This window comes from Enhydra lutris, unplaced genomic scaffold, assembly GCF_002288905.1.
Source record: "Enhydra lutris kenyoni isolate GAN:26980312 unplaced genomic scaffold, ASM228890v2 scaffoldscaffold34, whole genome shotgun sequence".
Lineage (NCBI taxonomy): Eukaryota > Metazoa > Chordata > Mammalia > Carnivora > Mustelidae > Enhydra > Enhydra lutris.
The window spans coordinates 15,813,276-15,837,459 of NW_019154118.1; the positions used below are offsets into that span (position 1 = coordinate 15,813,276).

Here is a 24,184-nt window from a genome sequence, read left to right on the forward strand (position 1 = left end):
TTGTATTGGGTAACATCTTAAGTACAGGATTTTGAAATCCCTGGCTGTAAATCCCACCACATTTTACAAATCAAAAATGTTATCCTCCTACTCCATTTTATTTTTTCACTCCATACTACCAAAAATAGCAACATTGCATTCCCTAGAGAATCTTAGTGAACAGAAAATTACCTGTAATAGATCAATATGCCTTTAATTATTTTAAATATATGGCTTTTTTTTCTGATTTTAAAGAACACATATATTTGAATAATTCCAAACTGTATAGGAATACATAATATAAAAAGTCTCCTCCGAACCAATTCCCTATGGACAACTATGTAAGTTAGCAAAGTGTTTCAGACTCCCCCCCCCCTTTTTTTTGTTGCAAAGTTTTTTAATAAGATTTTTCAATTAAAAAAAGGGGGGGGGGAAATCATACTATATATACTGCTTTTCAGCCTGCTTTATCAGCACCGGGGTGCCTGGGTGGCTCAGTGGGTTAAAGCCTCTGCCTTCAGCTCAGGTCTTGATCCTAGGGTCCTGAGATTGAGCCCCACATTGAGCTCTCTGCTCAGCAGGGAGCCTGCTTCTCTTCCTCTCTCTCTGCCTGCCTCTCTGCCTATTTGTGATCTCTATCAAATAAATAAATAAAATATTTAAAAAAATAAAATAAACTTAATAAGCACCAACATCCTTCCCTGCTAGGCCATTTATAGGCCTACCTCATTCTGTGTAATGGCTGCACTGTACTGCATTGTATGCACACACTCTGACTTGTGTAGCTACTTCTCAACTGATGAACATTGGGGCTGTTTCCAATTTTTCATGATTTTGAACACTACTGCACCGAATAAAACTCTTTTTTGTACGCCTGTGTGAATATCTCTGTAAGGTAAATTTGTAGAAGCAGAACTGCCAAGTTAAAGAATTTGCACATTTAAAAGTTAACATTATTACCCAATCATCCTCAGAAAGACTGCTCTTATTACAAACCTCTCAGCAGTCTGAGAGAGCACCTGCTCAAATCCTCACAAATTTCATAAGTAAACATATCCCCGTATTACTGGGCGGGGCTCCGATTGTTAGCAAGACTGGATTTTTAAAGTCATTTGATTGTTGCATATAAACTGCTTATCTGAGTCTTTCCTCCTCTAATTTGTTACTATTTCTTTTTATTGATTGGATTTCCTTACTTCTGTAAAAAGCAACCTTGCCTTAGGAGATCGTAGGAGGAAAAGGGGAGTGAGGAATAGGAATTATAAGGAAATGGGAAAATATGATTTATGAGTAGGTGGCTGAAGGAAATTTTGCTACACAGATGCTTAGTTCCTATCGCTCTCGGGTTTCAGAGGAGAACTTAACTATACAGGAGTAATGTGACAGAATGCTTGTCCTTCTGGCTGCCAGCAGACAGAGCTGCCTCTCGGAACGGAACTGATGCTGAAGGAGTCCAAGTGCGGTGCTGCTCACCAAAAGCCACATGCGTGTGCATCTGCTTCTCTCTACTGACAGTGATTATTCTGAAAGGCCAGGTAAAACACTCAGAGGTTAAGAGTTGCTTTAGTATGGTGAGTTTAGTCACTGTGAAGCTCAACACAGGAGGCCAAAGGTTTTGGCAGAGTTCTAACTGCTGGTGGAAAACAGGTTAGACCTGGTGGCATGCTAAACTCAGTGTAAACAAACGAAAACGAGGAGAAGCCAAAATAGTAACAGGAACACATGTACCTGATTTATCTTATCCCCCGGCTCGGTGCCTGCAACGCTCCCAACTCTAACCAGCCTGAAGTCTGCTGACAGCCAGAAGGACAAGCATCTGTCACTCTACTCCTATACGATTAAGTTCCCTGCTGAACCCTGAAAGCGACAGGTGCTAAGAACCTTTGTAGAAAAATTTCCCCCAACCACATACTCATAAATCACGTTTCCCCATTTTCTTATATTCCTACTCCCCATGCCCCTTTTCCTCCTACAATCTCCTAATGCAAGAATCTGGAAGAGATTTCAGACGGAGACCCAGAGCTGCCTCCTTCTATCACGGTAGAAAGTCAACGTTACATATACTCCCCCCTTGCTTCATCATCACCTGTCCACTACTCATCTGTCTTGCCCTTACCTCCTTTTTATTCAGTCCTGAAAAAGGAGCAAGGCTACGACTTAGCTATGTATACCAGTACTTACGAAATAAACAAAATAAAGGGAAAACACAAACATTTCTCCTTTCCAAAAAATACTATTATTCTCTTCAGAGGGAGAAAGGGAGCAATTTCTGGCTTGAAAGATTGTGACTACCCTCCAAAGACTAATAAACTGAGAAACACCATACTAATTCCTCTAGCCTATATGTCTTCTCACAGGAGGAAGTTAGACCCGATCTTAATTTTGGTCCTAAATGAGGACACCCAGTTTTCTGACTAGTGAGATATTACTGATTTCTTTTTTCACATTAAGGCAAAGGATCAGATTTTCTTTCCTTTTTTTAAAATTTATTTTTTATTTTTTATTAACATATATCGTAGTATTAGCCACAGGGGTACAGGTCTGTGAATCATCAGGCTTACACACTCACCATAGCACATACCCTCCCCAACGTCCATACCCCCCTCCCCCAGCAACCCTCAGTTTGTTTTGAGAGATTAAGAGTCTCTTATGGTTTGTCTCCCTCCCGAAGGATCAGATTTTCTTAGAAAGCTGTTCTAACAGCATTATGCTATGAAAGGGGCCACTCCATGGAATAGAAGAGGTATTTTGCTTGGGATCAACTCCGAAGCACCAAGCTTCAGAACAAATTTCACTTACTTGTCTACCAAAAAGCTTTTGTAATTCTTCCTTTTAAACATGTGCTTTCTACAGCTGCATGTAACCTGCTTTCTACACCTATGGCTACAACCTCAGCTTCCTGTGTTAAAAAGATTGATTGAAATGAGCTTTTGCTGGGGTGCCTGGGTGGCTCAGTGGATTAAGCCACTGCCTTCAGCTCAGGTCATGATCTCGGGGTTCTGGGATCGAGCCCCACATCGGGCTCTCTGCTCAGCAGGGAGCCTGCTTCCCCCTGACTCTCTGCCTACTTGTGATCTCTCTCTGTCAAATAAATAAATAAAATCTTAAAAAAAAAAAAAAGAAATGAGCTTTTGCTAGGTGATTTTTAAAATAAACAGCTCGACAGCATTGGGATCACGACTAGCCTCTGTTACGATGGAACCACCTGTTATCTGGTCCCCCCAGCTGGCAGGGGGGTGTGGGGAGTGGGGACAGGACTCGAAAACGAAACAAAGAAGAAAAATGAACAAAACCCCCAATTTATGCCCTAAATGAACAAAAAACCCGACCTGTGCCCCCAGGTTGATTCCAATTGCAATTACCGACCCTAAGACTTCACTTGGGGAGACCCTAATCTAGGTCATCTCCGCTGCTACTGGCTCCCCTACTTACCAGACTGCTGCTTCAGCTGCTCTTTTTGGATTGCCGCAAACTGCTTGGCATCAGCCAGGGAGCCAAAAAGAGCAGCAAAGGGGTTACTTGAGATGTTGTTGTTATTCTCCTGGTCTGTCATTTCACTTTAAAGTATCCTCCATGCAGACCTAGGGGGAGGGGCTGCAAAGAGGACAGGTATCAGACACAGAGGGGCGGATACCATGACAGTTGGGATTATACCTACAGTCGGTTCCTTCCCCATTTCGTAAACACGACGCATGTAAAAAGGCTCTGGGTAAGACCTTCCAATTCCTGTTCCAACATTCAAGGCATTTTTAGCAAAATGGTTACAAACCCACCAACTGGATAAGTTGGCTTGATTTGGGGGTGGCTAAAACCAAAAAGCTTTAAAAATGTTCAAGCTGGAGGGACGCCTGGGTGGCTCAGTGGGTTAAAGCCTCTGCCTTCAGCTCAGGTCACGATCTCAGGGTCCAGGGATCGAGCCCCGAGTCGAGCTCTCTGCTCAGCGGGGAGCCTGCTTCCTCCTCTCTCTCTCTGTCTGCCTCTCTGCCTACTTGTGATCTCTGTCTGTCAAATAAATAAATAAAATCTTAAAAAAAAAAAGTTCAAGCTGGAATGTATTTATCTGTTGACACGTTTCTATCTGTCATACCTTTAAAAAACAGGCTAACCAGAAAGAATTACTGCAGTCAATGAGGGAACTCATCTACTCATTGTAACAACAATGTGGCACTGACTGAAAAGTAATAGGATAACAGCTACACATTTCTTGTAAGTCTCTAGGGCGGCCGACTAGCTCTCATGCATCATGAACATAAGATGGCGCTTGCTCAGGCTTCTAGGACTTAATACTGCAGCCAGGAAGTCCTCAGCTACACATAAACTAACTGTAAGCCTACATCAGACATGGAATGGCAAATGAGGACAGGAACCTAATCAGCAGCGTGCTGTGGGTTTAAATATGTATTAGGCAATTTACCTCTACTCCGAGGCTTGTAACAATTGAGATTTCTTCCACTAAAAACCAAATGGTCTTTGCTTAATTCTAGATTTAATTTCTTTTTTTTTTAAGATTTTATTTATTTATTTGATAGACAGAGATCACAAGCAGGCAGAGAGAGGAAGGTAAGCAGGCTCCCCGCGGAGCAGAGAGCCCGATGCGGGGCTCGATCCCAGCACCCCGGGATCATAACCCGAGCCGAAGGCAGAGGCCTTAACCCACTGAGCCACCCAGGTGCCCCCTATATTTAATTTCTACTACTTATCTGATTTTTTATAATACTGCCGACACACACAAATTCCTTTTTAAATTAAATTTAATTTTTTAAAAGATTTTATTTATTTATTTGATAGAGAGAGATCACAAGTAGGCAGAGAGAGAGGAGGAGGAGGAAGCAGGCTCCCTGCCAAGCACAGAGCCTGATGCGGGACTCGATCCCTGAGATCATGACCTGAGCTGAAGGCAGAGGCTTAACCCACTGAGCCACCCAGGCGCCCCAAATTCCTTTTTTAAAAAAATTTTATTTTATTTTTTCAGTGTTCCAAGATTCATTGTTCGCACACCAAATTCCTAATGTGGAACAGGGAACAGGTATCTACCTCAAAGGTATTTAGCGGAGCTGACCGAGCCTGCATTTGCACCCGTCTGATTACACTTCCTCATTCAAGCACCAAGGGGACTCAGAGGCCCGACGGGATGAGTGCATGAGTGGAGTGCCCTGAAAGCTTTCTCCCCTTCCTGAACTTTTAGGGCCACAAGCACAGAAATACAACCCTGAAAAGGGTGGGGAAGAGACAAAGGGTATGAACATTCGGCTCACAAGGATACTGAACTGCTAAAAGGACAGAGGCCTTAAAGAAAGGGGAAGGGATATGAGGGAAGGAGAAAAAAAATTTTTGGGTCTACCTTTAATCTCCTGAGGTAAGACTCCCTACAGAATCGTATCAACAAAAGCTAATGCAAGTTGGAAAAGTTACCCTTATTTTTTGGAGGAAGAGAGACTCTAACACTTCTTGACAATTCTGAGACACCTCCACCAGTTGCTTCACGCCCCTTGGTTGTGTTTTCAGCCTAAGAGCTAATGGCTAATTATCTGTACTGACTTAGGCACACAGTCTGGTCTCCTCTCAGCATTGTTCTGGGCTTTACTGCTTAAGGAAATGAACTATTAGCTGTTGCTCTCTATATTTTATTTTTTGCAATGCATAGTTTAGTAAAGCTTAATAATCCAAAAATAAAAATAGCACATTTAGTACTGGAATTCACAACGCTCCTTGAGAGGACTTTCCCCTCACTTAACCACTGCATAAACTTAACTGTTACCCCTAGTTCACGTAGAGACGCTAATAATTGTCTCATTGTTGGCTGATCACCACCCTACCTCTAACCTAAGGTACCCCAAGGTCCAGAGGCATGCAAGAAGTATAGTGAGCTCTTGTCATTTTCTGTCTTTGAAACATCCTCTTTTTTCAACGTGACACCCTACATTTTTCCTTTGGGGATCCATCCCATCCTCTCCATGTGTTCAGAAGAGGATGGCCTCACTCACTAGCTCCAGGAATGAGCATATAAATCTGGCCTGGCCAAAAAGAACGCATCATACTCGGGCCAAAGTGACTGACTGAGGAGTGGGCACAAGACCGTAACAAGGCCTATCAGAATCAATGAACACCCAGCTTCTGGCCTTTGGCTGAACCTACAGAAAAGGGAACTATTTTTCCCTGCTTGGTAAGAAAGGGTAAGCAGGGTTAAGAAATAAACCTGGAATTGCCATCTTTCCACCATCTAGAAGAGGCCTAGCCCCAAACTAAGTCAAGATAGAGGAAAACAGTGTTGAAAAGAGAGAAAAGAGAAAAAGAGAGGAGAGTCCTATAGTTATAAAAAAAAAAAAAAAAAAAAAAAAAAAAAAGCCAACAGATTTCCCCATACTGTGTAAGCCAGTTTGAATGGGCTTTTAAAAACAGCCCGAGGGGCACCTGGCTGGCTCAGTCAGTAGAGCATGCAACTCTTGATGTCGGGTTTCTAAGTTGGAACCCCATGTTGGGAGTAGAGATTACTTAAAAATAAAATCTTAGGGACGCCTGGGTGGCTCAGTAGGTTAAGTGACTGCCTTTGCCTCTGGTCATGATCCCAGGGTCATGGGATTGAGTCCTGCATTCAGCTCCTTGTTCAGTGGGGAGTCTGCTTACCCCTATGCCTGCTGATCCCCTCCCCCTGCCCCCGCTTTTGTGTCCTCTCCTTGAGAAACAAATAAATAAATAATCTTGGGGCACCTGGATGGTTCAACCAGTTAAGCCTCTCCTTCAGCTCAGATCATGATCCCAGGGTCCTGGGTTTAAGCCCTGCACCTGGCTCCCTGCTCGGTGGGGAGCCTGCTTCTCCATCTCCCTATGCCTCTCCCCACCTTTTTTGCTCTCTCTCTCTCTCTCTCCTCTCTCTTTCAAATAAATACATTAAAATAAACAATACAAAGGAGATACCTTATCTGCACCTCTACAAGAGGTAGAAAGGAAGCAAGGTGAAAGTCAGGAATACAGAACATATGAAAAGATAGACTCCTAAGACTATCAAGACAAATAAACAGGATTTATGATAATAAATGGCATTATTTCCTCCTTTCTCAATATTACACTGTTACATTATAAAAAGAAGTTGGGGTGCCTGGTTGGCACAGTCGGTTAAGTGTCCAGTGCTTGGTTTCAGCTCAGGTCATGATCTCAAGAGTATGAGACGGAGCTCCATGTCAGGTTCCACACTCAACTGTAGTCTGCTTAAGACTCTCTTTCCCTCTCCCTCTGCCCCCACCCGCTGCATGCACATGTGCACTCTCTAAGACAAATAAATCTTAAAAAAAAAAAAAAAAAGAAGTTAGCTTCCCATTACATTTTATAATAGGATTTATAACTTGCTACGTTGTATTCCTAAAGCAGACCTCTACCTTGCTAGACAGTAAGCAATTTGAGTACAATTTCATATCTGATTAGTTTTTTTTCTGTGTCTGGAATTATATATCACAGTCACAAAGTCCCAAATAAATCTTTATTAAATGATTCAATCTTACATGTCATGACTCCTGACCTCCTTTGAAGGCACCCATGATCCTACTTCAAGGTAAGGACTTTACTGTGTGTCTTGGGTTGCAGTAGCAGGTCAAGCTTCTGGGTCAGCCACTTGAGGCTCTTTGGTATCTCAGGATGTGTAGAATAGAGAATGGAAATAAATCTCTTGTCATCTCTGCTATATGTCTTTTTGAAAAACAAAAAATTTCTGCCTACTTTACTAAGTTCATTCTTCTCATATGAACTTCAAATCTGTGAACAAACTACTTTCCTAGTCCAATACTGTGTAACCACTTATAGAAAAGTTTCACAGAAAAAGGGAAGAATGATCACTTGATGGGAACCTTTGTGGAGATGTCAGTACAGATACGTTCGATGGTCTCACAAATATAACAGTACCTAGATATCACCCACTCTAACAGGTCTGATGAAATGGAAGCCTGATTTTTTTTAAAAATTATATATTTATTTATTTGACAGAGAGGGACACAGCAAGAGAGGGAACACAAGCAGGGGGAGTGGGAGAGGGAGAAGCAGGCTTCCCGCTGAGCAAGGAGCCCGAGATGGGGCTCGATCCCAAGACCCTGGGACCACGGTCTGAGCCGAAGGCATATACTTAATGACTGAGCCACCCAGGTGCCCCAATATTTTGTCTGTTTTAATATTCAATGTCACCAATTACTTATAATCTCTTATTTTCCACTGCCATACAGATACAGCACCATTCTGTTGTCAGTCTTTGGGATGGTGCCACCATCAAACCTTAGGAGCTCTTGGATTTGATTACTTTAAAAAAAAAAGATTTTATTTATTTATTTATTTATTTGAGAAAGAGAGAGAGAGAGAGAGAGATTGCACAAGAGCATGAGCCAGGGGTTGGGGGGTGGGGAGGGCATTGGGAGAGAGAGAAGCAGGCTCCCCTAAGCAGGGAGCCCAAACTGGGGCTCCATTTCAGGACCCAGAGATCATGACCTGAGGCAATCTGACACTTAACCAACTGAGCCACCCAGGCGCCCCAGAGTTGATTCCTTTTTAATATGTCCTACTTAAAAGCACATTTCACTCTGATATACTCACTGCAAGGTTTTACAACTACAATAGCTATTTACTTCCAGTCCTACAAAATCCTCTCACCCTCCCTACTGCCATTGACTCTTTTGTTTATGAACAGTACTGCTAATCCCTAAGGACCATTGTCAGCTCTAAAAGAGGAGAGCAAACAAATGTTTTAACATCAGACTTGGTATTACTTTTAGGGAAATACGTAGAATACTTCGTAAAATTGGACTGGCAAAATCATGCTCTAGTGAATCATGCTTTTTAAGGTCTCTGTCCTGGTGAGACATTAAACTAAGAAGGAATTAAAATGTTTTCAATGTTATATGTTCCACCTCAAAATTCTTTCACATCTGGCTAGAATGGTAACAAATCCTAACAACAGATCACCAAGCTAGAAGGATCTCCTCAAGACAAAAAGCCAACAGCATTCTTTCCCGGGTCCCATTTTATCTCAGGAGGGTTCCCATAAGAGACCAAAATAATGAGACTAAACGAGTCCTTGCTCTGGGAGCAAAAAACTGATTCCAAAGAGAAGACCCATCAAATAGAAGCTCCTGAGCTGCGGTTACTCAATCTTATCAGTGTCCTCCACGACCTACTGGTGAGGGAGCACGAAGCACAGTGCCAGGAGAGTTTTGAGTAGTGAAATGATCACCTGCCTTAAGAAATGTCAATACCTTGCCATATGTATTCAACTGGTTTCACTGCTGCGAATCGTGCTTAATTCCCCCTTCTCGGACATCTGGCTGTTTGTTGTTTACGCTTTGCATTTCATCTCTCCAGGTTCCATAAGGGATTCCTGGCAAGGAGGGAGACCCACCCACTCGGCGCTCCTTCTAAGGAAAGGAAGTCAAAGATAACGCGAGGCCAGCATTATGGCCTTTTCCTGGAGGGGAATGGCAAAAAGGGGAGAGGTGCCAGAAGCTGGGGCACCGTAAAGGGGTCCCAAATCAGAAAGGGTCGAAGTTCACGAGGGAGAGGGTCAAGGGTCAGGAAGGCACAGGAGAAGCAATTTTGGAGGCAAGAGTGCAGAGACTTGGAGTGGCATTCAGCTAGGAGAAGAAAATCTCATCGCAAACTCAACGATCCCCTCCCGTCAAGTTATTTCCTCTTACCAGAGCCTGAAGGGCCAGCAGCGACGACACGACAAGTCTCAGGGGCCGAAGGGTTCCCACTTCCGACTCAGCACGGCAACCGGAACTTACGTCATGATCAGGCGCCGGGCCTTGTGGAATCTCATCCGGGCGCCGGAAACAGGGTGTGCCCCGCTGCGCTGGGAACTGGAGCGCAAACACCTACACAGCGCACGCGCTGGCTGGCTGGGCGGGGCGGAAGTGGCCGGAAGTGGCCTTGGGCTCCGGCTGGGCGGGTCGGGGGCGGGTCGGGGGCGGGTCCGGGGGGCGGGTCCGGGGGCGGGGGCATGGGGCGGTGGTTGGTTTGGAGTTTGGTGAAACACTAGGCCGTTTTTCCAAATCTGGTGTATTGCGAGAGGCCATGACTTGGTGATCCTGGGCGCTGCTGGCAACCTCTGTGGGCTTTTGCTTTCTATTTTTCCCTCCAGTGACATGCCTTTTTGAAGCAGGTTCTGTTACTCTTCATAGATTATCATTATCTCTGAGGCAACAGCAACAAGAATAACAGCAATAACACTAATAGAAAGTTTCGAGCTCTTATTAGGTGTCAGGCAGTGTGCTAAGATATGCTAGCGTTGGCTTTCAGTTTTATCTGTGAAGGGGTGACAACATGCATGCTATAAGGTTACTTTGAGGTATACAAAGGCAGTGAAAGCAGCATACTTTTCAAGAGAGCAAGTGAAAAGACAATTTATAGAATGAGACCAAATATTTGTAAAGCACATGTCTGATAAAGGATTAATGTCCAAAATATATAAAGAACTTCTACAACTCAACAACAAACCACAGTGTGATTAAAAAATGGGCAATGGTTGGGGCGCCTGGGTGGCTCAGTGGGTTAAGCCTCTGCCTTCGGCTCAGGTCATGATCTCAGGGTCCTGGGATCGAGCCCCGCATGGGGCTCTCTGCTCAGCAGAGAGCCTGCTTCCCCCCTCTCTCTCTGCCTGCCTCTCTGCCTACTTGTGATCTCTCTCTCTCTCTGTCAAATAAATAAATAAAATATTAAAAAAAATGGGCAATGGACTTGAAGAGACTTTCCTTCAAGGAAGATATACAAGTGGCCAATAAGCCCACGAAAAGATGCTCGGTGACACTAATGCAAACTGAAACTGCAATGAAATAATACCTCAAGTCCTTGAGGAAGTCTATTAACAAAAAAATTGGAAAATAAGTTTTGGTGAAGAGGAGGAGAAATAAGGAACCCTTAGGCATTGCTGATGGGATTGTAAAATAGTGCAGCACTTTGGGAAAATTTTGGTGGTTCCTCATATAGTTAAACAGAATTACTGTATGATACAGCAATTCCGCTTCTGGGTATATACCACAAAGGACTGAAGGCAGGGACTCAAACAGATATTTGTACATCAATGTTCATAACAATGTTATTCATAATAGCTAAAAGGGGGAAACTAATCAAAATGTGCATTGACAAATGAATGGATAAACAAAATGTGGTATATACATACAATTGACTATTATCTAGCCTTAAAAGGGCTGAAATTCTAATACATGCCACAACATGGATAAACCTTGAAAACATTATGTTGTATGAAAAAAACCAGACACAAAAGGACAGATATTGTATGATTCCACTTATATGTTGTACCTGGAATAGGCAAATTCATTGGGATAGAATAGTAGAATAGAGGTTACCACGATCTGGGGGAAGGGAAGAATGGAGAATTATTTTTTAATGAGTACAGAGGTTAAGATGATGAAAAAAGTTCCCGAAATGGTTGTGGTGATGGTTGCACAGCATTGTGATTGTATTTAATGCCACTGAATAGTACACTTAAAATATTTAAAATGGTAAATTTCATGTTATGTGTATTTCGCCTCCCACCCACCTATGCACCCACACACAGCAGTGCAATCTTTGAAAGCTTGTCTTATTCCAGCATTATGCTAGTTTCTGAAGATACATTAGTAAAAAGTACACAAGTCTTTTCCTGCTTGGAGCTTACAGTCTGGTGAGGGTGGAGTGGTAACTTAAAATTAATGGGCATGGAGTGCCTGGGTGGTTTAATCGCTAAGTGTCTGCATTTGGTTCAGGTTTTTGTCTCAGGGTCCTGGGACTGAAACCCACATGGCCTCCCTACTGGGCAGGAATCCTGCTTCTCCCTCTCCCACTCCCCCTACTTGTGTTCCCTCTCTCACTGTCTCTCTCTGTCAAATAAATAAATAAAATCCTAAAAAAAAAAAACCAAAATCAATGGGCATAAAAGGGATAATTCAAAAAGTAGTTCTGGAATGATTGGGTAGCTATGCAGTGTTCAAGTTAGTATGTTAGGCCTTTACATTAAAATTAATTCAAGATGGATCATTCATTTAAATGTGTAAAATGAAACCATAAAAAGTTCAGAGGAAGTCATAGGAAAACTTTTTAAAAATAATAATCTTTTAAAAAAAGATTTTATTTCTTTATTTGAGGAGAGAATGAGCAGTTGGGAGTAGCACTTCCCACTGAGCAGGCAGCCCAATATGGGGCTGGATCCCAGGACTCTGGGATCATGACTTGAGCTGAAGACAGATGCTTAACTGACTGAGCCACCCAGGTGCCCCGAAAGAAAAATCTTAAATTGGGGAAGACCTTTCTAAATAGGAAACAACCTAGAAGCTGCAAGAGACCAGTAAATTCTACTATATGCAGGTAAATAAAATGTACACAGAAAACCAATCATCATCAAGTCAAAGAACGAATACCAAAATTGGAAAAATATCTGCAACTAATATCACAAACAAAAGATCTAGTTTCCCACATATGTAAAGGGCTGTTGCAAGTCAATAAGAAAAAGATAAAAGAATATGACCATATATATCATGAGAAGGAAAAACACATGGTTCACTTCTATTTTTTTTTATAAGGAAAACATAAATTAAAACTATACTGAGATGCCATGTTTAACTTTTTTTTTAAAAGATTTATTTGTCAGAGAGAGAGAGTACACACAAGCAGGCAGAGAGGCAGGCAGAGAGAGAGGAGGAAGCAGGCTCCCTGCCGAGCAAGGAGGCCGATGCGGGACTCGATCCCAGGACCCCAGGATCATGACCTGAGCCGAAGGCAGCGGCTTAACCAACTGAGCCACCCAGGCATCCCAATGTCATGTTTAACTTATCAGATTGGCAAAGTTCAAAAAATATGGAGCAAAAAGCACTCTCAATTATTGTAATTGGGAGTAACCTCCATGAAGTGCAATTTGGCAATATTTAATAAAATTACAAGTGCAAATACATTATGGCTTCCAAATCTCATTTATTTGTATTTGTTATGAATTGTCCTAAGTATGTTCAAAATGACATCTGTCAGCAATAAAATTATGAAACTTTCGAAACTATAAAAGGAAGACAGGAGAAATCTTTGTGATCTTGGGTTTGGCAAAGATTTCTTAGGCATGATACCAAAAGGACAATCTATTAAAAAAATGGGTAAAATAAGCTTCATCAAAATTAAAATATTCTGGCTTCAAAAGTCACCACGAAGAGAATGAAAAGATAAGCCACAGACTGGTAGATGTATTTGGAAATCATATATGTAATAAAGGACTTGTATTCAAAATATAAAGACCTCTTTCAATTCAACAGTAAGACATACAATCAACCCAAATTAAAAAAAAAAAAGATTTAAAATAGACATTTCACCAAAGATAAAAGAATGGCGGACAAGTATATGAAAATTAGTTATTAGGGAAATGCAAATTAAAGGTACAATAAGATACCATTTTATACCTAGGAGAATGGCTATACTAAAAAAAAAAATAAGGTAACAAATATTGGTGAGGATTTGGAGAAATAGAAACCCTCATCCATTGCTAGTGGGAATGTAAATGGTACAGGGAATTTTAAAAAGTTAAACATAAATTTGTCATACAACCCAGCAATTCTTCACTCCCAGGTATCAACCCCAGAGAAATGAAGACGTGGGGTCCACAAAAAGATTAGCATGAAAATGTCCAACACATTGTATAATTAACAGCATATTGTATGATTCCATTTATATGAAATATACAGAAAAGGCAAATCTGACAGAAAAGAGATTAGTGGTTGCCTGGGGCTGAGATTGGAAACAGGGAATGACTGCAAACAGCAGAAGAAATCTTAAGAGGGTGATGGAAACGTTCTAATGATTATGGTGATTACACAGCTGGGTAAATTTTGTAAAAGTCACTGAGAACAGGGAAAATCTCTTAAAATGACTGAATTTTATAGCATGTAAATTATATCTCAATACAATTATTTTTATTTTTATTTTTTAAAGATTTTATTTATTTAACAGGGAGAGAGACAGCAGAGAGGGAACACAAAGCAGAGGTAGAGGGAGAAGCAGGCTTCCCTCTGATCAGAGAGCCCAACCAGTGGCTCACGCCCAGGACCCAGGGATCATGACCTGAGCCGCAGGCAGACGTTTAATGACAGAGCCACCTGGGAGCCCCTATACAATTATTTTTATTTTTATTTTTATTTATTTATTTTTAAAGATTTTATGTATTTATTTGACAGACAGAGATTACAAGTAGGTGGAGAGGCAGGCAGAGAGAGAGAGAGAGAAGCAGTCTCCCGGTGGAGCAGAGAGCCTGATGTGGGGCTCGATCCCAGGACGCTGGGATCATGACCTGAGCTGAAGGCAGAGGCTTTAAACCACTGAGCCACCCAGGTACCCTTTATTTTTGTTTATTTTATTTATTTTGTTATTTTTTTTAAAGATTTTATTTATTTATTTGAGAGAGAGAGAGCATGAGAGGGGAAGGGGTCAGCGGAAGAAGCAGACTTCCCGCTCAGCAGGGAGCCCAATGCTGGATGCGATCCCAGGTCGTTTAACCAACTGAGCCACCCAGGCACCCCCTATAAAATTATTTTTTAAATGACACTTACACAACGTTAGTCATTGCAGCATTGCAAGAGCAAAATATTGGCAGCAATATTTTGTCTATCCATGGGGGGGGTGATTAAATAAATCATAGCGAGTCTATGTCATGTGGTTGCATTTAAAAAAGACTGCTTTACTTACTGATATGAAATAATCTTAAGGTTTATTAAGTGAAAAGTGCAAGATGTATAGTATGACACCATTTCTGTGAAAAATAGGGAAGGGAAGAATAATGTGTACTTAAGAGTGCTTATGAAAAAAAGAGAGTTTGCTCATGTATGCCTAGAATACCTCTGATTTAAATACCTATATATTTACCTTATAAAGATACATAAGAAACTGGTATATTGTTTGTCTCTGGAAAGGACAACTGAATGGCTGGGGATGGAGGTGGAGGGAGACCTTTCATTGCATATTTGAACGATGTAAATTATGACATACAGAAAGTAAATAAAAATTAGAAGTTTAAAAAGTGATATTCAAATAGAGGGGGTTATGGGGCCTTTTCAATTTTCTTTTACAGGAAAATTACCTCCCAATAGGTGGCGCTCATGCAACACCATACATATTTTTACTTTCCTTTTAGTTTTATTTTGAGAAAAATCCATATTTGCTCTGATGGACTTTCTTCTCCATTTGTCACCTTTGGGAAATTTGAGTCTAGAATTAGGGCTGAAAGTCTCTCCACTAGGAGTGTTCCAAAGTCAATGCCATGTTTCTGGGATCTATCCAGCATGGAGAACACCTGGATTGAAAAAAAGAAAAATTGGGATTGGTTCAGAAAACCAAATAATGCTTGGGTCCTGTTTTCTTGATTGAAACTTTATTGATTGAATCAGAACTCCTGATTGCTTGATTGGTTGATTGAGAGGTTAATAGAGGTCAGAGGTTTGTAATGAATGCTGATTTTGCCCTGGGGGAGACACTTGAAATATCTGGAGATATTTTTGGTTGTTACATCTGGGGGTACTACTGGCATCTGGTGGAGAGAGGTCAGGGATGCTGCTGACAACCCTACAATGAACAGGATAGTCCCCTCACGACAAAGAACTATCAGTCACCTACCCTCCCCTAAGCTTATAGCTTCTTAGAAAAAGGAGATAGACTTGGCAACAGATGGGAAGGCAGGTAAAGGAAAGGTTTTGTTTTTTAAGAGAGAGCAGGCGCTGGGGGAGAGGGACAGAGGGAGAGGGAGAGGGAGAGGGGGAGAGAGAGAGAATCTTAAGCAGGTTCTGTGCTGAGCACAGAGCCCAGTGCAGGGCTCAATATCACAACCCTGAGATCATGACCCGAGCTAAAATCAAGAATCAGACACTTACCCTACTGAGCCACCCAGGTGCCCCAGAAAAAGTAATTTCTTAGAACTGGTGTAGAAGGACATACCTACTTTGAGTCCTGAGTTCAATTTTTCCTCAATCGCTTTCCTTGAAGGTGGCCATATTGGTCATTTTCCCGATCCCTGAGGGGCTAAAAAGAACAGCACAGTCATAAACTCATTTTCCCTCCTCATCTGTGAATTAATTTGATGCACATTTATTGAATGCTTTTCGTGTGCAAGGCTTTTGAGTGGGTGCTTCACGATCCTGGGGGTGGAAAGAGGACAAGGAGGTTGGAGGCTCTGTATACAGTTTCTTTGTGTGTCCCTCTCCCTGTTTCTTCAACTTTTTCTCACTGGATCCAGACCTTAGTCTCTCTCATTTCATCCATTCTACCCAAAGTGTGACTATGTAATCAATCTGTATGCCCTAAGCAATTCCTTGTCTGTATGGTCTCCTCTGAATAACTTGTCCCCCACCCCCAAATTGTACTATTAATTATAGTAATTATTCATTCCCCCCTCCCTTACCTGGTAAAGCTGGTCATTGGACAACAGAGTCTGCTTGTCTGAAGCTACCAAAAACAAACAAACAAAAAAACGCAAGGTAGGCTAAGAAATTGAGTTATATTCACACACTGGAGTACTAAACAGTAATAAGAGTGAGTGAACTACAACAAGGTGGAAAGATTTCACAGGCATGTTTTTTGACTAACAGAAGCACACACACAGGAGTACTTTTGTATGAGTGCATTGACATAAGGAATGAAAACAGGCAAAATTAATCAATGTTGTTACAAGTCGGGATAATACTGGTTTTGGGGGACGGGTAGAGGCTGGAATTGACCACAAGGGGGACATCTAGGGTGTGGGTAATACTCTTTCTTGAACTGGGTCTTGGATTCATGGGTGTGTTTGCTTGTTTAGCTGTATGCTTGCCATTCATGCATGTTTCTTTCTGTAGGTCTTAGTTCAATTAAAGAGTTTTTTTTAAATTCAGAGGAATCGGAGGAAAATCAGAGGGAGGTGGTTCTTGAGACAGGTAAATATGCTGTGAACACAACAGGGTCCTTTTCACCCAGTTGGGCTAGATGTCAACACGTGCCCACCTCATCTCTTCTATTGGGTCTACTTTGGTAGGAAGGAAAGAGGGTCCCCGGTGGTCTCATTTCTCACTGAGGAACATTCTTTTACCTCTGGACTGGCGAACTCCATCCTGTCCAGCAATGAAGTAAACACCGACAGCAAGGAAGAAAATGCTGACGATTTCAGCGAAGACAAAGCTGGATACAGTGCCTGCGTTCAGGTCAATGCAGTTCTGACACACTATGGGGAAAGGGAGGGACAAGTCGCCTTCAAGGTGTGAAAGTGGTTCTCCTGAATCTTTTTCTCTTGCCTACACGTGCTAATGCCTCCACCTAGGGTAGCAGACTCCTCTCTCTGTGCAAGGTATGTTAGGGGAATTGCCTGGGAAGATCCTGGGACTAAGCATGCAACACTTCCTGATATCCCCCCACCCCCCAGGCATTCTGGGGAAACCTATAAAGTCTGACCATCAGGAAATATGTGAAATAGAAGGAAGATCAGATCCCTTTCTCTGTGGTCATCTGCCTTCTACATTTCATTGCTGTTCACCTTGTAATCTCCTCTGTCTCCCTGAACTACCCCAACTCAGTTTATATGAATGGATGACGGCTCCAATCCATGACTGCCTATCCAGAATTAAACCAGGCTTTACAGGACCAGGTATGCTTTTCTAAGAAGATGAGGGAACTGTCTTGTTATATTCAAAAAGAGGCAAGCTGAGATTGAGAGAATGAGAACTGGTTAGCATCTATCCCCACACTCACCAGGGATAAGAAGCCCACCAGATTAGTGAGTACTGCTTAATTAGATAACAAACAAACCAAAGGGGATTACATACTTCTGTAATATACTTGGAGTGGTTCTGAAATGTTCTCTGATCCTTTACACTGATATATCCCTTGAGGGTCCTTGATACTGCTTCCCAGATTCAGCTTAGTATTATTCGAGGAATTTTCTTGTTTCCCGTCTTTTAACCATGTGATCTTTGTGTCATTTGAGACACAAATCAGATGTACCAAACCATCTTCTCGATTGTCATCCACTTTTATCACAGGAACTTCTGAAAAGGGAAAAGTCACCGTCTGTTAAGGATCGTTCCTCTGAAATTTTCCCTGCCTCGAGGTATCAGGACAAGACCATTGTAGCGGCTCTTCTCAAACTTTGATATGCACATGGTTCCCATGGGCAACCTAGTGAGAATTTCAGATTCTGCTTAGTAGTTCTGGGAAAGAGCTGAAATGGAACATTTCTAATTTGATGCCAGTGGTGTTGGTTCATGGGTCCCACTTTGAACAGTGCCTAGCTGCTGGGGTCCTGTTTCTACTCCAAGAATTAGAGAGCTAATTGCTTGGCTTCAGGAAAGCTGCCCAGAAAGATCATGACTGGCCAGTTGTTTGGTTGACTGCCATTATTACCCATCATTCCATCCCTTCTGTCACTCAGTCCTATAGGACTACTTGTGTAGGAACCATATTTCCATTAATTTCCTCAGACTTTGAGGATAGAAAGAAGCCATTCACACTACCTTGTTTCTTCTCGGCTGTAGTACCTATAGAGACAGAAGAGAGACAGAGGATTAGCTGGGTATAGAATTGTCCAGATGCCCTGAGGTAATCATTTCCTTGGTCATTCAAGGCCAAGATAGATATCCTAATCTAAGAGTTGGCAGTATCTATACTTACCTCCCTGGGTTGTAGCCTAAATCACCAAATTGAATTCAAGGTGTTGTATAATAAAGAATTTGTCTGGTCTTTGTCATGGATTCCTGGGAAGGAGTTTCTAAACCTTTGGAATTTCATGAGTGATAGGAGTGTCTGTGTTATTCTTGGTGGGCTTACTTATTTATTTATTTTAAAAGATTTATTTATTTATTTATTTGCGAGAAAGCATGAGAGAGCATATGGTGGGGGGAGGGGAGAGGGAGAGAGAGAGAGAGAGAAGCAGACTCCCTGCTGAGCATGGAGCTCCACTCGGAGCTTGATCCCACAACCCTGTGATCATGATCTGAGCCGAAATCAAGAGTTGGACGCTCAACCGACTGAGCCACTCAGGTGCCCCTTGGTGGTCTTTTGGACCATACATGAATTTGTGTTATGAGATGACTCAGGATGGGGCTGGTCAAGACCCATGTAATCTGGAATCTGAGCCTTGGCTGAGGAAGAGAGCTGGAGACTGAATTCAGTCACGTGGACAACAATTCAATCAATTATACGTATCTCGTGAAACTCCAGTAAAAACTCAGTGGAGGGGCACCTGTATGGCTCATTTGGTTAAGTGTCTGCTTTTGGATCAAGTCAAGATCCCAGGATCCTGGGATTGAGCCCCACATTGGGCTCCCTGCTCAGTGGGGAGCCTGCTTCTCCTTTTCCCTCTGCCTGCCTCTGCCCTGCTTGTTCTCTCTCTCTCTGAAAAATAACAAAATAAAATCTTAAAATAAAAACAAAAACAAAAACTCAGTGGAGGGGCCCATGTGTGGCTCTGTTGGTTGAACATCTGACTCTTGGTTTCAGGTCAGGTCATGATATCTGGGTGGTGAGATCAAGTCCCGTGTTGGACTTTGTGCTGGGCACAGAGCCTGCTTGAGATTCTCAACCTCTCCTCTATTCTCCCACTGCTCCCTCTTTCTCTAAAAAAACCCCCAAAAGTCAAGGGAAATAAAATTCTCAGTGGAGCTTCCTTGTTGGTGAATGTATTAATGTACTAGGAGAGTGATATATTCTGATTCCACAGGGAGAGGGCACAGGAACTCTGTGTTCAGGGCCTTCACAGACCTTACGCATCTCTTCATTTGGAAAAATGCTAATTTTATTTTTTATAATTAAACTGTAATAGTAAAGGGGCACCTTGGTGGCTCAGTCATTAAGCATCTGCCTTCAGCTCACATCGTGGTCCCGGAGTTCTGGGACTAAGCCCCAGGTTAGGGTTCCTTGCTCAGTGGGGAGCCTGCCTCTCCTTCTGCCCTCACTCTGCTCATGCTCTCTCTCAAACAAGTAAGTAAGTAAATAAATAAATCTATTTTTTAAAAGATTTTATTTATTTATTTGTCAGAGAGAGAGAGAGCACAGGCAGGCAGAGTGGCAGCAGAGGCTGAGGGAGAAGCAGGCTCCCCGCTGAGCAAGGAGCCCGATGTGGGACTCAATCCCAGGATGCTGGGACCATGACCCGAGCCGAAGGCAGCCGCCTAACCAACTGAGCCACCCAGGCGTCCCAAATAAATCTATTTTTTAAAATTTGAGCTGTAATAGTAAATATGTGCTTTCTTGAGTTTTGTGAGTTGTTGTAACCAATTGTTAAATCTGGGAACCCTCCAGGTTTGTACCCAGCTTGTCAGAAGTTTAGGTGGTATAGGAACCCCTGAACTTGTGCCTGGAACTCAAAGGGAGGGCAGTCTTGTTGGGCACAGTGCCCTTGACCTGTGGGGTCTGATGTTAATTCTGGATGGTTAGCATCAGGACTATACAGCAACATACATCAAAGTATTGCACGCATGGTCTGGAATGCTCTGCTTTTTTTAGCAGCTAACGCTCCATCAAAAGTGGGTTTACGTGAACTAAAGGCTTTTTGAGTATGTCCAAAATCCTCAGCCTTGGGGCGCCTGGGTGGCTCAGTGGGTTAAAGCCTCTGCCTTCGGCTCAGGTCATGATCCCAGGGTCCTGGGATCGAGCCCCGCATCGGGCTCTCTGCTCAGCGGGGAGCCTGTTTCCTCCTCTCTCTCTGTCTGCCTCTCTGCCTACTTGTGATCTCTGTCTGTCAAATAAATAAATAAAATATAAAAAAAAATAAAATCCTCAGCCTTGGTAATCCATTTTTTTGTAGAAACCCTGGACGTCCTGGGGTGGGGGGTAGCTATTCAATAGCCTTCAAATCTGTCTCAAAACTCAAGAGTAGTGGAGTTGCGTTCATTGTTGTACTACAAAGAAGTAGCACCAGAATTCAGTTCAATTGGATTGAATGCAAACATTTACCACATATGCTGACGTACCTGACGTGATTAGCTGTGTGAAAGACAGGAGTGGCGATACAAAGAACTAACTTGTTGCCTCCAAAGAGTTTACAATGAAGCAGGAAAAATAAACACCGATGTAATTAACATAATAGAATATATAAATTATCTTTAGTATTCATGCAAATGCGTTTGAAAGGGGCTAGAAGCTATTGATTTTGCCCAAGAGTCAGGGACAGGGAAAACTTAACAGAGAAAGTGACATTTGGTTGGAACTTGAATGATTGGGAGTTCGCTGGACAGAAAAAGGCATCCTGGGGAGAAGGATTTAGCTGAGCAAAGACACAGGTTGGAAAAGGACAGAGAGGTAGTGTGTCTAGAGGTGGAGTGTATGGTGGGGACAGATGAAGCATGAATCAAAGTATGAAGGGGGAAAAAAGTATGGAAACAGTTGGAAGGAGTCAGCTGTTTTAGAACTTCTTGCAAGACTGAAATGGTTATTAATTGTACTTAACAGAGTTTGGAACATGGTAGCTTTATATTTGTTGAATGAGTGCACGAATGGATGAATGAGTGAATTAAAAAAAAAAAAAGCAAGGCAAACAGTTAAGCAGATTTCTCACCAGTGGCCCTCCTTGACCACCTGATCACCATGGGAGGGACAAAGGGACCCCTTGTTCTAACTCAGATTCTATAGGAGAGAGGGTCCAACTGATTGCTAACATCCTTTAATTTTGCTTCTGTGAGTCTTCTTTCTTTTTAGGATTTGAGTGCTCATGTAGCCAAATTTCCTAGACTGACTGGTAAGAGGACAGAGCCCATAGGAAGGAGGGATCATCCAAGTTCACACAGCTCACTGGTGGCTGATCTGGACCCAGAGTTCAGGTTTCCATTGCTCTTTCTGCTATATCTAGCTGCTTCACACAGGCTTTCAGCCCTGCCCCTCCACGTGTGGTCTTCAGTGGCTCTTCTCCCATTTCCTGCAGAAATCATTCTAAACTCTCACTGTCCTCCTTGAGTCCCCCGCTCAGGAACAACAAGCTCAGTTTTAGCAAGTGGCATCATCTGCTACTTAGGTCATTGAGAACGTAGATGCCGTAATGAACCTTCTCCAGCTTCCTTCCCAACTACACACCTACCCATGGCCAAAGCCATTTGCACTTCCTCTCTCTTGCCTTCTCCTCTGCGTCCTTGACCTCACTCTCAACTCCATCCTTTCAACATCAATTCCAGGAACTTGCTCTACTCTCTGCGTTTTCCTTTAGCCTAGAAATGGGCTCACATTTCTCTCATACTCAAAAATATTTCATCTTAGATCCTATGTCCTTTTCTATTTACCACTCAAACTCTCTTCTCATCAAAACATCTTTTTTTTTTTAAGATTTTATTTATTTATTTGACAGAGAGAAATCACAAGTAGACGGAGAGGCAGGCAGAGAGAGAGAGAGGGAAGCAGGCTCCCGGCTGAGCAGAGAGCCCGATGCGGGACTCGATCCCAGGACCCTGAGATCATGACCTGAGCTGAAGGCAGCGGCTTAACCAACTGAGCCACCCAGGTGCCCCTCATCCAAACATCTTTAAAGACAGTCTACACTTGGTACTTTATCACCGTCCTCATCTTCTATACCCTTCCATTCGGTTTCCCCTCATACTACTCCAGTGAAAGGGTTATAAATCAATTGTGGCCTTTATTTTGTTAAATCCCACAGGCTTAAACTTTTAAATATATTCTTCTATCAGCAGGATGTCTCTATAATATTTCATTATTGGTGATTCTTTCCTTTTGGAAGTTCTCTGCTCCCTTGGTATTGCATCATCTGATTATTCCAGCTCTTTGATCATCCTCTTATCTCTTTTGTGAGATGTTTTTCTCTAACTACCCCTTATTTATTTATTTATTTAAAAAAATAAATTTTATTTATTTATTTGACAGACAGAGATCACAGGTAGGCAGAGAGACAGGCAGAGAGAGCGGGGGAGAAGCAGGCTCCCTGCTGAGCAGAGAGCCTGATGTGGGGCTTGATCCCAGGAATCTGAGATCATGACCTGAGCCGAGGCAGAGGCTTAACCCACTGAGCCACCCAGGCGCCCCTCTTACTACCCTTTAAAGGTTAATATCCTCTCGGTTCCATCCTCAGGCCCTCTTCCTCACATCTCACATAGTCCTTGTATGATTTCAGCAACTTTTGTGTTTTCCTCAGCGTGTGGAGAACCATCTCTAGTCCAGATTCCAGGCATCAACCCAGGTCATCCACTTCCCATTGTTTATGCCCAACAGAATATTCATCCAGGCGTCCTATATTGTACCTTACACTTAGTCTAGTGACACTGAAGCTTCTCTCTCCAATTAGACTATAAGCTCACTAGGGCAGAAGGTTCTTATCCTTCCTTATATCCTCCTAGCCTATCATGTAATAGGATCTCACTCCAATTTGTTGACCTGTTGGCCCTATGACCAACTGGGTGAGTGCCTTATAGGTCTCCCCCTAACTCCAGCTCTGAGTTAAGGAACACACACTTTTTCTTTTCAGGTTCCCAGCCTGTGCCCTTTTGGGCTACATTCAACCTAAGATGGCGGCATCCGGGTCTTCCCTCTAGCCAGTAAAGTCTGCTATTTTCATTTCTTAAGAGACAAGGACCCCATCTCTCCCACTGGACACTGCTTCTCTCTAGCAGAGAACAATAAGAGGCTTCATTTTGCCCTTCTTTCTCAGAATTCTACGTCTGAGGTAGCCTTGAGGTTAGAGAAACCAATACCCTTTCTTTCCCGGTAATGATCTCTTCCCCTGAGCCTTTCTCCAGACTACCAGAACCCCGTACCTTGAAGAAGAGTGACAGCCAAGATGAGGCCAGCCAGATGCTTCCCTGGCTCCATGTCAGTCTCTGTCTTTACCCCCAAAGAAGCACGAAGCAACTCCCAGCAGCCCACCAGCCTGCAGAGAAGCTCGTCTGGCTCCGCCCAGTACCGCTCAGCCTGGCGCCCCTGAGAGAAGGCTCGAATCCAGAACCACCACCCTCTACTTCAAACGTGGGCAGAGAGGGGCCTCAGAAGGTCTGCAGGTGCATATGTATCTTGCTTTCTGTGAAGGAATAGAGAATGGGAGGACGTGGGAGGGAAAGGGAGAGAGGACTGCTTCTCCATCTCGGAGATAGCTTGCACAGAAAAACCCCTTGGGTTCTGGGTAGGAGATGGGCCCCTTTCTTCATGAGAGGGGTAAACATCTCTGCTACCGCTTGTTGCTAGGATGTCAGTTGGTTGCTAGAAACTCATGAATTTAAGTGAGAAACCTCACGTGCTCAAGCCCTTATTC

General features: G+C 42.8%; 2 protein-coding genes across 2 annotated transcripts in view; both read right to left on the reverse strand.

Annotated features, from left to right (window-relative positions):
- Positions 1 to 9,697, reverse strand: part of LOC111153725 (ubiquitination factor E4A) — a 40,497-nt gene extending 30,800 nt beyond the window's left edge. Inside the window, exons 1-2 of the mRNA XM_022512907.1 lie at positions 9,648 to 9,697; positions 3,412 to 3,573 (exon numbers count right to left, since the gene is read on the reverse strand). Of these exons, the coding sequence (XP_022368615.1) occupies positions 3,412 to 3,532 (121 nt within the window). The 5' untranslated portion in view covers positions 3,533 to 3,573; positions 9,648 to 9,697. The remainder of the gene's footprint in view (positions 1 to 3,411; positions 3,574 to 9,647) is intronic.
- Positions 9,698 to 15,248: 5,551 nt separating this feature from the next.
- LOC111153842 (CD3g molecule) lies at positions 15,249 to 23,792 on the reverse strand. Its single transcript, XM_022513108.1, has 7 exons — positions 23,694 to 23,792; positions 18,456 to 18,479; positions 17,769 to 17,990; positions 17,039 to 17,170; positions 16,376 to 16,419; positions 15,913 to 15,996; positions 15,249 to 15,274 (listed from the first exon to the last, which is right to left on the reverse strand). Exons 1-6 carry the CDS (start codon positions 23,746 to 23,748, stop codon positions 15,931 to 15,933), a joined length of 543 nt encoding a protein of 180 aa, XP_022368816.1. The 5' UTR covers positions 23,749 to 23,792; the 3' UTR covers positions 15,249 to 15,274; positions 15,913 to 15,930.
- Between the last annotated feature and the right edge of the window lie 392 nt (positions 23,793 to 24,184).

What these genes read in the sequence shown, in the direction of transcription:
- LOC111153842 (XM_022513108.1), bottom strand. Translation starts at nt 23,748, where the DNA reads ATGGAGCCAGGGAAGCATCTGGCTGGCCTCATCTTGGCTGTCACTCTT. An exon ending in GGCTGTCACTCTTCTTCAAG is followed by an intron (nt 18,480 to 23,693) that starts GTACGGGGTTCT and finishes CTGTCTCTATAG; the next exon opens with GTACTACAGCCGAGAAGAAA. An exon ending in TACAGCCGAGAAGAAACAAG is followed by an intron (nt 17,991 to 18,455) that starts GTAGTGTGAATG and finishes TTCCCTTTTCAG; the next exon opens with AAGTTCCTGTGATAAAAGTG.